The sequence below is a fragment of the Grus americana genome, chromosome 23, assembly GCF_028858705.1.
Source record: "Grus americana isolate bGruAme1 chromosome 23, bGruAme1.mat, whole genome shotgun sequence".
In the NCBI taxonomy this organism is placed as follows: domain Eukaryota; kingdom Metazoa; phylum Chordata; class Aves; order Gruiformes; family Gruidae; genus Grus; species Grus americana.
Window position 1 is genome coordinate 2,927,131 of NC_072874.1, and position 11,954 is coordinate 2,939,084.

Genomic DNA, 11,954 nt, shown 5'->3' on the forward strand with positions numbered 1-11,954 from the left:
GAGAGACAAACATGTTAACTTTTATTGTTTATGTACAAATGACAGAAGTTTGTATTAAAAAGAGAACCCACCCAACCTCAAAGATAGCAAAGAGCAAGATGGCTTTGAGCTCCAGCCTTCCCTGCATCTAAAAGCACTGCCTAAATTTATGGGGATGGTGTCTAAAATCAAAGTTAGAGAAAAGGGTCAACCACCTTCTTCTCTGCTTGGGTAAGAATCAAAATGAGCTGTTCCACAAAAATGAAGAACCTTCCACTCTACATGGATTAAAACAAAGAAACCAAAATTCGATTTGTTAACTATACACTTTGGTTTTAAAAAAAAAAACAACACAACAAAACCAACAAAAAGAAAACAAAAACAAAACTACAAAGCTAAGTATCAGCAACAGAAGTAATCTAAGTCTTACAACATGGATGGGACATACTGAATCACAGCCCGGTTCCAGTGGAAAAAGAAATACCGCTCCGTGGGTTTGCAGACGACAGGGGTGGCAGCAGCAAGATCAGCCAATTTTAGGAAGTTCCTGACTGAGGTGGAAGCACAGAATAGTCAGGAATTCAGGACTACTACTACTACTACACCTTAGTCTTCCTGCAACTCAGGTGATTTAAAAACGATGCAAAGTACATGGTCCAAGATTTTCTCCCCCCATCTAAGTTCTTTAGAGTGAGCCGCTCCTGTCTGCAGACGCTTGGCCAGAGAGCTGCCATCGTGCTCATTCAGTCGACTGGCAATTTTCTCAGTGCGGATTCACGTAGACCTAAATCCCAGAAGCATCAGCACTGATGAGTCTAGTAGTCCTGCAGAGAAAGGAAAGCACAGGCACATTAAGACCCTTCTACCTTCAATTCTGCTTCCAGAGCTGGGATTCTCAGTCTTCTCTCATTTCTACAGACCATTAGTTGCAGGCAAAACAGAAAAGAGATATTTTTCTTGCAGCTAAACATTCAAAAGAAAGGACCCTTCAAAACCTTAGTTGAAGAACGCATCAACTCAAACCAGATGCTTTTAACGTTCCAGATCATGACAAGATAACAGGACGCAAACCAGCTTTTTTCATAGAAAGTGCATAGGACTGAACTGTGACCTAGCTCCATATCAAGCCTACCTGGGCTTATTTACTGCCAAATCCACAAGACAATGCTTATTTCATACCATGATATTCCTCAACCATGAAAACAAGATCTTAAATTACAGCAGGGGAGGCTTTTTAAGATGAGGAGTCAGTCAGCCACTCAAGTCTACAGACGAGCAATGAAAACAATGACAGAGCACTGATACTTACGGCTCTTGGCTTTTTGTTTAACTTGAGATCAATCCTGTGGTTGGAAAGATAAGAGAAACGTCCATTTCAATACATTAAACCAAGACTAGAGTTCAAAGAACCAGCTACTGCATATGGCACAGGCTACAACAAAGACTATTTGGTTAATTCAATCCACATTCTCAATTCGGCTGAGCCAAATCACTGTCCCAGTATTACTGGACAAGAGAGCAGCAAAGAGACGGAGAGTGGATTCTTTATTATTTGCCAAAATGCATATTTTGTCCACTCAAAAAAAGGAGTTAATAAAGGTTCATAATAACAATCACAGGGAAGTTATGCAGCATAAAGAAATAAGGTTAAATACGCATGCTCTATGTTAATTTGTTAGATGTGTAACTATGCCACAGGTAATTATTCAGACATAGTGGTGATGGTTATTTCCTTGGAATAGAGATAAGAGTTTAAGATGACAGGGATTATTTGAGCCAAAGGTACTGAGTTTATTACATTTTTCCAGAAGGAAATATCCAAGTCTACACTAATCTCCTTAAGAAGCAAAGCCAGAAGAATCAGTTTTTAAACTAAGTTTTTAAGTTAAAAAGTTTATCTATTTAAAAATGAAATAGAAAGGTAAAGAAGAGTGAAGTTAATATAATTTTGCTGAAGTTATTAAATAAAATGTTACCTCCATCACGCTTTTCTGTTTTTAAAAAAAACTTCCCAGCCTAACCTAATATACATACCTACAATTAAACAGATAAACTATGGGTTAGAAAGGTCTCAAAAGGCACATTGGTGTCTACACACTAACAACACAGCACAAGTACTAATTCAAGTCAAACTTACTCAAAGTCATAATCAAACATGCCAGACGGGCTGAGGGGCAGCATTTGAAAGGAAGAAAGCAATAGAAATTAATATACTAATGAATTAAATAAATTAGTTGATTAGCCACCCTAGCGAGATTACTAAAAAATAAAATAAAATTAAAAAATAATAAAGCCAGTGTTCAAATGCCATAAAGTTCTTAAAATATCTTAACCAGAACTGGGCACAAAAAGCACTCCAGATCTGGCAATCCAGAGTCCCCCTCCCCAACTGGATTTCTGGGAAAACGAGGTGTTAGAGCAGAGCAGAGTGGTTTTACGGAGGGAATTTCAGGTGCTGAGGAAGGAAGCTATCAGATACGTGAGAGTGCACGCTAGCTCGCAGGCAGAGAGGAAAACTGATGCGCTTGCCAAACCAGAGGAGCGGGTGGTCAGAAAGCAGTGGCTTCGTCTAGATCATTACGGCAAAGCAAAGCTTGTTCAGGCAGAGGTGGAGAGGACACAGAACTAAGTGGCCGACGTTGCACTCAGTATTCCCACAACGCACACGCGCACACTCGTCCTCTCGCACTCGCTCCCTTTAGCGCGCTAAAAAGGGAACACGGTCAATTGGCCCAAGCTAATTACGGTTTGGTGACATCCCCCCCGTCTCCACACTTACACCGATAGCGCAGCGCTCTCCAGAAACAGCTCTGCCCCAAAGCTAACAACTGTGTGTTGGAAAGGACTTAGCATCACATCGGCTGTAACTTAGTAGTTTTTCAGCACGAAATTTCTAAGAGGAAACAGTATTGTTTTCTCCTGAAATACTTTTTAGCCATGAAAATTGCTGAGCACACAGAAAATAATCAGCTTGGCCTTCCGGTGGTCTCAGAGGGAACAGAGGATGGCTTCAATAAAGACACTGTAACTTCCATCTGATTCCCTGCTTTTAACTGCTCCAAGTTAAACTGCCTAGCCACACCAGTTCTGCCCAGTCTGAGTCCAGCTTTCCACCCTGCTCGCAGTGCCAAAGCAGAAAATCCAGCGGAGTCAGTGCACCTCCAGGTGCCTGTTCCCAAAACCTCGCTCTCCAGGAACAGCTGAGCAGGACTCAAACGTGTGCTGGCGACTGGAAGAGCTTCTGAACAAAAAGAAACGCCAATATTTCTTCTTCTTGGCCTTTTTTTTCTTTTTTCCCCAGTTCCACGACACTGAAGAAACACACACAGGTCCCTTCCTAAAGAGCACTCTGGGCTGCCAGCCATTTTAAAGCACTTCACTGTACTTTGAGTAGACTGGGACTGTTTGTTTGCTTTTTTTTCACCTAGATATACTTGAAAATTGTTTGGTCTTTCCTGCCAAAATTCAGGGCTTAGTCAGTAACGGAATTCACAATTTTAACAGGGTTTCTATTACAGATGAACCTACTTATCTTCTTTTAATTATCTATCTGGCCATGCTAAGCATTACAAAATAGTCAATTACTAACTGCAAAAGCCTTTCCATAATGCAGACGTGCCTGACGTATCTCTTAGGATGATAAGAACTGCCATACCAGATCAGACCGGGGCTCCTCATGTCCACCATTCTGTCCCCGGCAGTAGCCAGCATCGGCTGCTTCAGTGGAAGGAGCGTAGAAGAAACCCCAAAGCAACACAACCTGTCAGTAGGGCAGTTTCTGCCTAACTCCTGTCGCTAAAGGTCAGGTTATGTAACGGAGCAAAAGAATTTATATTATTTACAGCATTTGTATCACACCCCACTGCGTCTGCAGCGGATGGGTTTGCTGTCCGTGTATTCTTAGGAGTACATTTCATCATTTGTTTGAAATAGCAATTTTCTTAAGCTGTACTTCAGTTTTACAGATTGTTTCTCTGAACTTGTTTACAGATGTAATTTCTTGTGTTACTCCTGACCTTATTTCCAATTGTCTACAGGCAAAAGAAGAGTTTTGAACTGCTTTGGCTTCCCAGCTCATGAGGAACCAAAGGGACATCCAGTACTTCAGGATGTTTGCCCAATTAAGACTGCTGCAAGAAGACAATTCTGCTCTAAGAATTAAAGACATGCTAATGACTCAAAACCTAATGAAGGAGAAAAAGCAGTTAAACGTTTCTCAAGCTCTATACCTACCTCCATATCTCCCAAACCAATCTTCCCCCAGCAATCTTTGTAAATTTTTGCCACTTTTCTTTAAGACATTTCTCTCTTGTAATTGCATGGGAAAGTCCCTTAACGAGGAAAGCCCATCCACACACAAAGCCAACAAGCTCAAAGTTAGCAGGAACACTTGATTTTTAAAAGCTCCTTTACTTCCAATAATCTTTAGGCACGGGTTCCAGCAATCACTTTCAGAGAGGTGCAGTTCTGCAGTAAATGTCTCCTCTTTCCACGAGCATGGATTTCCAGGTTTTTTCCCCTTAGTGCCTGACTCCAGAGTGCACTGTCATACTCTGTAGAAATCCCTGGGCTAGCTCTGCTGGGCGGCACCAAGACACAGTTAAGCAGCAGGTTGTGCTGGCCACGGAGAGCAGCACCCTAAGGCAGGGAGTTTTATTTCGGAGCCACCAGCCCGCCATGCTGCATCATGCCTCAGCGGCAAACCTTGAGGGGCAGAACTAGTCATCTAAATTCAACCACAAAGAGTTCAGGAAATCTTTGTTTCACATGAGTTCCAGGTCAGTTTAATAACAAACACTGTGAGGTTTATGTGACAAACCAACTCTTCTATGCCATAATCAAAAGAGACTCAGTTTGGGATATGTCAGCTGAAAGGGCTTGAAGTGGAAATGTCAGTGAAGATACGGGGAGCGTCCAACTCCCAAAACATTCCAATTTGCTTTTTCAACCTCCTTCTCCAAAGAAAGTGCTGACATTCCTATCTTTCTTGGTTCTGCAGAAACCAAGAAGCAAGCACAGGAGGCCAGGACTACCGGAAGGAAGACAGCTCTATTGTCCTGGACAGACAGGAGAACTGAAAGAGCCTGGTCAAAAGCACGGCTGTACCCAAGCTGGAGTTAGTACCCTGTGCTGCTTGTTTAACTTCTCCAGCATGCTTTCCCCTCCTTGCTACAACGGGGTCCTGATGAACGCCACAGGATGCATACAACCAAAACCCAGAAAAATTACCAAAACAAATGACCTGAGCTGCTCGTTATTCGAACAAGTTACTAGTTCCTTTCACATAATAAAGTAAATTCAACAACAGCTAACCACTCAGAAGGCATGACAAGAAGGCTGCTGGTACCACTAACCTGTGTCGATTTTTGTTCTTCCGTTTTTTGTGGCTGCTGTGGTGGCTCCCAGAAGAAGTAGAGGAAGCAGCTTTTTGGGGTTTCACCCCCTGCACAGACCCATCCAGCTCTTCAGCATCCTCCTGGCTGGGCTCATTCTCCTGATTGTGAAAGTCTGGAGAAGTGTCACTTTCTGTGCCGCTGCCCGGCTCCCCTAGAGCATGCAAAGACAGGCAGGCACAAGCGTTACCTCCCTGCAGCGGGTGACGTCCCCGCAGCGCGTTACCTCCCTGCAGCTCACATCCCAGGCTGCCCCGGCACTGCCCCGCATGGGAGAAACAACCCCCAGCAACCGCACATGGGGAAGCAGAGACATGCTGAGCCTTAGAGCATCAGGAGGTAAAGGAGAGAACCTGAGAAATATTTCTGAAGGACAGCAAGCTACCTCCTCAGCAACCAAAGCACATTAGAATTGCATCTGTTTTGGTATTGATTACAAAAACATTTTTAAAAATCCTGAACGGACGCGGCTCCTCCCCACAGGCTGACACGCAAACAGAAACATGTTGCTTCAGCTCTTCTAGCCTCTTTCTCCAAAGAGCACCAAATCCATTTAAATAAGTTTTATGCACAATAAACCCCTGCTGAGCATAAAAGTTTACTGAAGAAAGGAAGCTCAACTTCACTTCTGTTTCTCACAGTGCCGCTTTGCTGACTTGAGTAGCCAGAAGTTGTGGTGGCAGTACACAGGAGCCCGGCTACGAGGAGCAGCCACAGGTCCCTGGACGAGGAGCGCTGCAGGGCAGCGACGAGTACAGCACGGATCCAGACAACTGGAGACAGAACTGCGCTTTGGGGAGCAGTGTGGTTCTTTCCCAATTCTGACAGAAATGAAGAGAGACTTACGCTTCTCAATGAGCTGGTCCTGAACTCCAGCTAACGCACTGACTGCCTAGAAAACCGAAAGGGGTGTTAATGAAAGTAGTAATTCACTTACCACTTTTCAAATGCTCAAAACCACAGAGATCACCTCACAGAGAAAGACACATCAAGCCTTTGCTTGAAAGAGCTTATGACCTAGCACCAGCACGGCACAGCAGAAGGGGGTTAGGAGCAAAAAGAAAAAGACACGGATGGCAGTGACCAGCGTGTGGCAGGGGTGGCTCTTGCCTGTGGTTCCCTTTCCTGGGCACAAGGAAAATGGTTTCTGAAAGAGGCTGCGACGGGCCAGTGAAGATACTTGAGTCAGGGGAGAGAGGGCAGGTGCAGGAGCTTGAATGGAAAACTGGTCCTGCAGCAGCCCTGGCAACCACCATGGGATCAGCTGCACCGAGGAGCACCAAGGGACAGGGACGCGGAGGGGGACAGGGACAGGGACAGACACGTCTGCTCAGCCCCACCAGGGCCCGGCCCAGTACTCACCGCTGCCGAGGTGACCGAAGACTTGCTGAAGAGCCGCTCGGCCTCCTTGAACTTGCGGTTCCTCCGGTCGTTTTTGCTGTTGGAGTTCCTGAAACACAGAGAAACAATATTGCGGGGTCCGGGCGGGGCGGGCGGGGCTGGCAGGGCGGGCAGGGCCCCGGCACTCACTTCTGGTTGGTGAGGTAGCGGTCCCAGCCGCGGATGATGTTCCCGTACATCTGCGTGTCCTCCAGGTAGCTGCCCTCGAAGGCGTAGATCTGCCGCTCCAGGTTGGCCAGCGTCTCCTGCCGGGCACAGCGCAGCGCATGGAGCGGGCCCAGCCCCGCGCCCGCCCCGCGGCCCAGGCCCCGCCGCCCGCCCGGCCCCGCCGCCGCCCGCGGCCTAGGCCCCGCCGCCGCCCGCCTCAACCCCAGCCCCGGCCCCGCCACCGCCCGGCCCCGGCGCTCACCGCCAGCTCCTGCTTGCGCTTCACCAGCTCGGCCAGCTCCCGGCGGGTGTCGGGGATCTGCGGAGGGCCGCCGGCCTTAGCGTGCAGCGCGGCCATGGCGGCAGCGGCCTGCGCGGGCCGGGCGGGGCGGGGCGCGGCGGCGGCTGCGCTGCCGAGAGGGGCCGCCGGGGGCAGCGCCGAGCCCGGCCCGGCCCCGCCGCTCCGCTCCGCCTCACCCGCTCGGCCCCGCAGGGGGTGTCCGCCCCGCCGCGCCGCAGCATCGCTCGGTCACCCTGAGCCAGCGCCGCGATCGCGAAACCCGGCAGCGGGACGGAGCAGCGCGGCGAGACCCCACCGAGAGGCCGCCCGGCCGCTGCGCCCGGCCGGCCCCGGCCCGCTCCCGCCAACCCCTTCCCCGGTGCCAGGCGGCTTGACGGCCGGAGGGGAGCGGGGCCGGTCCCGGGCCGCGGTGCTGCTGCGGGGGCAGCGGGCCGGGGGGGGGGGGGTGCCCGCACCTCCCCTTCGCGGAAAGCTGGCCCGGGGGCGGCCGTGTCAGCCCGCGCTGGTGTGCCAGCTCTGCGCACCCTGCCTGGCGCGATCAGCTTTAGTCAGCGAGGCTCAAGCTTCTATTCAATTCCGTTAGGCTAAAGCTCCGCAGTTCAGTGGGACCTGAGGGGCTGTCTGCCCTTCCAGGGACCGATCCTCTCTGGTTTCAACCACAACGCGATTTCCCATTTCTGAGCGCGAACCCGCTCGCTTGAGGGGCGAACAGCCGGGACGCAGAATGGGCACCCGGGCCTCCGAGCAGAGGGGTGCGGTATGGCCCCCCATCACAGCCTCTCAAGTATACAAATCATGCATTTATTTATTTTTTTTTAAACTTCACTGGTGTCCTTAAGTACTGAAAGTACATCTATTTCTAGGAACATAAAGAGAAAAAAAAAAGGGACACTAGAAAAATATTACATCTAAAAGTAATTAGGGCTAAATTTACAAATTCTTTATTTAAAAACCCCTAGAGTATGTATAAAGGAGATCCTCCCAGTCAAAACTCATCCTACCTACTGCTTGAAAACCTACATCAATGCCCCATATTTACACCATAAATGTTCTAGCCCGTGTATACAATATGCAACATTTGTATACACAAAGTATATACACAGCAGGTATGAATAAGCTTGTGACCACAGAACAAACATCCAGGCAAATTAGTAAACAGTGTGGAAAATATACATTTCTTATACCATAAAGCAATGGGGAGAAGACATCCAAAAATATGCACGTACTTTCAGTGAGTGGAATTGGTTTGTCTCTTCCTAAAGCATTGTTTTCTTTCGCAGGGGAGAAGACTATTTCAAACAAGTGACTTGTATAACTTTTTATAAAAAGAAAACTTAAATAGTGCAAACTCTGGTTAAAACAGGTCACCGCATAGAAGAGATTTATGCGTAATACAAACAAAACCCGGGAGGAGTTACTCGTGGGGTGGTATCAGAAATGAGGGTCCCAGCTTTCCACCCGGACACGCGACATCCAGTGGAAGCTTCAGCATCGTGTGCTGGGACACGCACCGGGCAGACGCTGAGCTGGACCTCGGTCCCCGAACCGCAGTGTCGTCACCTAAAATCCCAGGAGCATTTAACTTCTATTTCAGATCACCTTGTAATTCTCTGGTAGCGTATTCCAGTGAAATGCCCATCCCTGACAGTTATCACAAGGCAAACTAACTACCCAAACCCTACAAACACAAGAGGGGCTTTGCAACATTTCCACCTTTTCAGTAGCGAGCCTGGTAAATTCTCCTGTCTAGAACTCCTAACAGGCAAAGGAATTTGGCAACCTCTACCAAACAAGACGTGTTACAAAATGCATCGGGTTACTTTCTAACTAATACTTCAGTTAAATAGCATTTCAAAGGGCTATGACAAAACAGTTAACAGAAATAATTTTAAATATGCCAGCTGTGTTTTACATAATTTCCTAGAAGAGGACAGTCTTTCAAACATTTGCTGAGTATTTCCAGCATCAGAGCTTTCACATCCAGGTGCTCTTTTGCTTGTTGGGAGAAAAAAAAAAGCAAAAAAGAAAAAAAAAAGCTCTATTTCCTGATATGCAGAACTACCAAAGATGAATAATCAGTGAAGTCCCCTAAAATAAACTACGAGAACAGACTAGCAACAGAAAAAGGACTTTAAGGCAATAAGAGGCATCAGTGCTGCGATGCTCCAATGTTTACATCCCAATGCGTGTTCAACTGCAAAGAATTCCTCTCCCCTGCCCCCACCCCCAATTTCCTCCTTGTCTGTTAACTGTCAGACTCTTCCTCCTTCTCCTCCTCCTCATCATCGTCCTTTGTGTTGGCCTCAGATTTATCTGAAGATTCATGGAGAAGAACATATTCCCTGCTACTGAACCCAAACTTCAGCACATCCTTTTCCTTGAGTTCGTAATAACGCTGGGGTTCAATCCGCTGGTTATTGAGGAAAGTGCCATTCCCTGAGCCCAGGTCGATGATGTAGGGCCTTACTCTGCGGCCAACGGTACCATCGGCACGCGTGTACTCCACAAGCCTACCAAAACAAAACACACCGTTTCAATCACAACAGTGAGGGACAGAAAACGCACTCCAAAAGCAGACGGGTTTCCCAACACAAGCCCCGGTGCTGTTAACACTCTTCTGTACTTGCAGACATCTGATCAAGTCTGACGAGAGCAATGAGAAATCGTGCAAGACCGAAGCGGATTCTGACAGGCTGCATCACCTTCTAAAACTTCTGATGATATAATAGAGGAATTCCCACCACAGAACAGATGGCTGTTCCCTAAGAGAGCATCTTTGTCTCCAGCAACACGCAACCCCTGCTGCTTCAGAGGAGATCAGCAGACTTTGTTGTGAAAGACCAAGTGAATAAAACCTCTCCCTGAAAGACTTTTACTGCCAATGACACCTGCCGGTTTGTTCCAATTCAGATACACGCAGTTCTGTGTCTAACCCTGCTGTGTTATTTGTCTTACTAAAAGGCTGCTTGCGGTTAAACGAGGGGAATTACAGATATTTTTGGTTACTGCTAGGATGACACACAGCAGTCGAACAGAAATCCCATCTCTAATGTACTTACACCAAAGTTGTACCTCTCAGCTCTGCACATCCAGGGTTTTTTTGTTTGCTTGGTTTTTTGTTCTGAAGTTCCCAAACAATCCTGTTTCACCAGCAGGCAGCAGAATACTTACCGGTACTGAAACACGGCATGCTGCTTCGAGCAGGAGGGATGGTCAATTGGAATATCTGCGATCCTGCGGTGCCGGCCCAGAAGATAAGCACTCTGCCTGTGGATGTACATGACTGGGAGAAACTCATCGTTTTTGAAAGGATAGAGGCGCCATCGCTTCTTTGGAATCCGAGCTTCGGGGGGCTCGCTGTACTTAATCACAACACCTCGGAAAGTGTTGGTATCCTCTAGAAGCGCACCAGACAGTTCAAAGCTTGGCTTCTCTTTGTTTACAGCAGCTTTTTCTTTAGGTTTGTTATCGGATTGCCCGAGTTCTGGATTCTGGTCAACACCACTGCCTTCGTTATTTTGTCGATGCTCTCGTCTTCTCTCGTTATAAAACTCCCTCTCTGCTTGCTGCTCACGGATGTTCTGAACATCCCTCTCTCGCTCGTGGCCTCGAACTCCAGGTCTTTCATTTGGGTGTTTCCTCCTGTCTGAGTGGTCTCGGTGTCTATCTCTGTCACCACTTCTGTCTCTCCTGTGTTCTTGTTCTGATGGGTATCTCTGCTTTCGCTCCTCGTTTCCTCTACGACAATGATCATCTCGCTCCTGTAACAAGGAATTGCTTAGAGTGACGCGTTCACAATTAGAACGAAAGAGCAGCGAATCTACTTCAGCGTTTAAGAAAATCACAATCCTACACAAGGAAAATACACACCGGGACGTGTGTGCAGGTGTAACGCAAGGCGAGAAAAACTTCTTGCCTTGCCGAGCCGTTTGGATTCCTACAATTTGCACCGAATAAAGCAAGACGAAAAAACGGCGTGACGCGTGACCTGCAGAAGCCGGCGAGGACAGCCTGCGCAAGCGGCCCAGGCCGGGTTCCACGCGTGTGAACGCCCGGTGACTCTCGGCGAAGCCCCAGGTGGGCAGCGCATGCCGTTAGCGTCCCGAGACCCTCCCGTTCCTACCGCCGCGCTGCTCAAGGGCGAGAGGGAAAGAGCTCCAGCCGAGACGTCGCTTTTCGTACCTCCCCCACCGGGTCTCGCAGGAACAGCTGTCGCTGCCGAGCCAGAGGCGCGCAAGGCCCCGCCAACACCTCCGCGGGCAGGACGGGCCTCGCCGCTACCGACAGCGCGATTTACCTGCTTCACCTTCACGGCGGTGTGGTGCGGGCTGCGGCTCCTCCTGCCGCGCGGGGACCGGCTCCGCCGCCCGGACTTGCTCTTCCTTTTGGGCGATCTTGAAAACAAGGAGAAGAGGGGTGAGCCGCGGAGCCGCGGCCGGGCGCGGGGCCCGCAGCCGCCGGGCGGCCCTACCTGCTGCTCCTGCCGCGGCTGCCCTGGTGCGGCCCCGGGAGGGCCGGCGGCGACTGGCTGCCCCGCGCCGAGCGGGAGGCGGAGCGCCGGGGACTCCGCTTCTCGGCCTTCACCGCCACCTCTCGCCGCCGCCGCTGCTCCCGCCGCCGCTCGGCCGCCGCCGCCTCCATGGCGCCGCCGGCCGCCACAAAGAGAAGCGCGCGCCGCTTCCGGCCCGCGCGCCGCCACCCGGAAGTACTTCCGCCGGGACCCGCGGCAGAGG

At 49.3% G+C, this 11,954-nt stretch overlaps 2 protein-coding genes across 6 annotated transcripts; both read right to left on the minus strand.

The window, feature by feature from the left end:
* On the minus strand, positions 1-7,339 carry MEAF6 (MYST/Esa1 associated factor 6). 5 transcript variants are annotated; one of them, XR_008573991.1, is made up of 8 exons: positions 7,183-7,339; positions 6,903-7,018; positions 6,735-6,822; positions 6,219-6,264; positions 5,334-5,526; positions 1,956-2,013; positions 1,289-1,322; positions 1-803 (listed from the first exon to the last, which is right to left on the minus strand). XR_008573991.1 is itself a non-coding variant. In XM_054802548.1 (8 exons), exons 1-8 carry the CDS (start codon positions 7,276-7,278, stop codon positions 795-797), a joined length of 612 nt encoding a protein of 203 aa, XP_054658523.1. In that variant the 5' UTR covers positions 7,279-7,339; the 3' UTR covers positions 1-794. The 5 variants fall into 5 exon arrangements, 4 of the variants coding, with proteins under 4 accessions (XP_054658523.1, XP_054658524.1, XP_054658525.1 ...); XM_054802548.1 differs by lacking the exon at positions 1,956-2,013 and adding an exon at positions 2,117-2,146; XM_054802549.1 differs by lacking the exon at positions 1,956-2,013.
* An 803-nt stretch (positions 7,340-8,142) lies between these two features.
* Positions 8,143-11,911, minus strand: SNIP1 (Smad nuclear interacting protein 1). Its single transcript, XM_054802706.1, has 4 exons — positions 11,693-11,911; positions 11,519-11,615; positions 10,393-10,982; positions 8,143-9,731 (listed from the first exon to the last, which is right to left on the minus strand). Exons 1-4 carry the CDS (start codon positions 11,860-11,862, stop codon positions 9,467-9,469), a joined length of 1,122 nt encoding a protein of 373 aa, XP_054658681.1. The 5' UTR covers positions 11,863-11,911; the 3' UTR covers positions 8,143-9,466.
* Between the last annotated feature and the right edge of the window lie 43 nt (positions 11,912-11,954).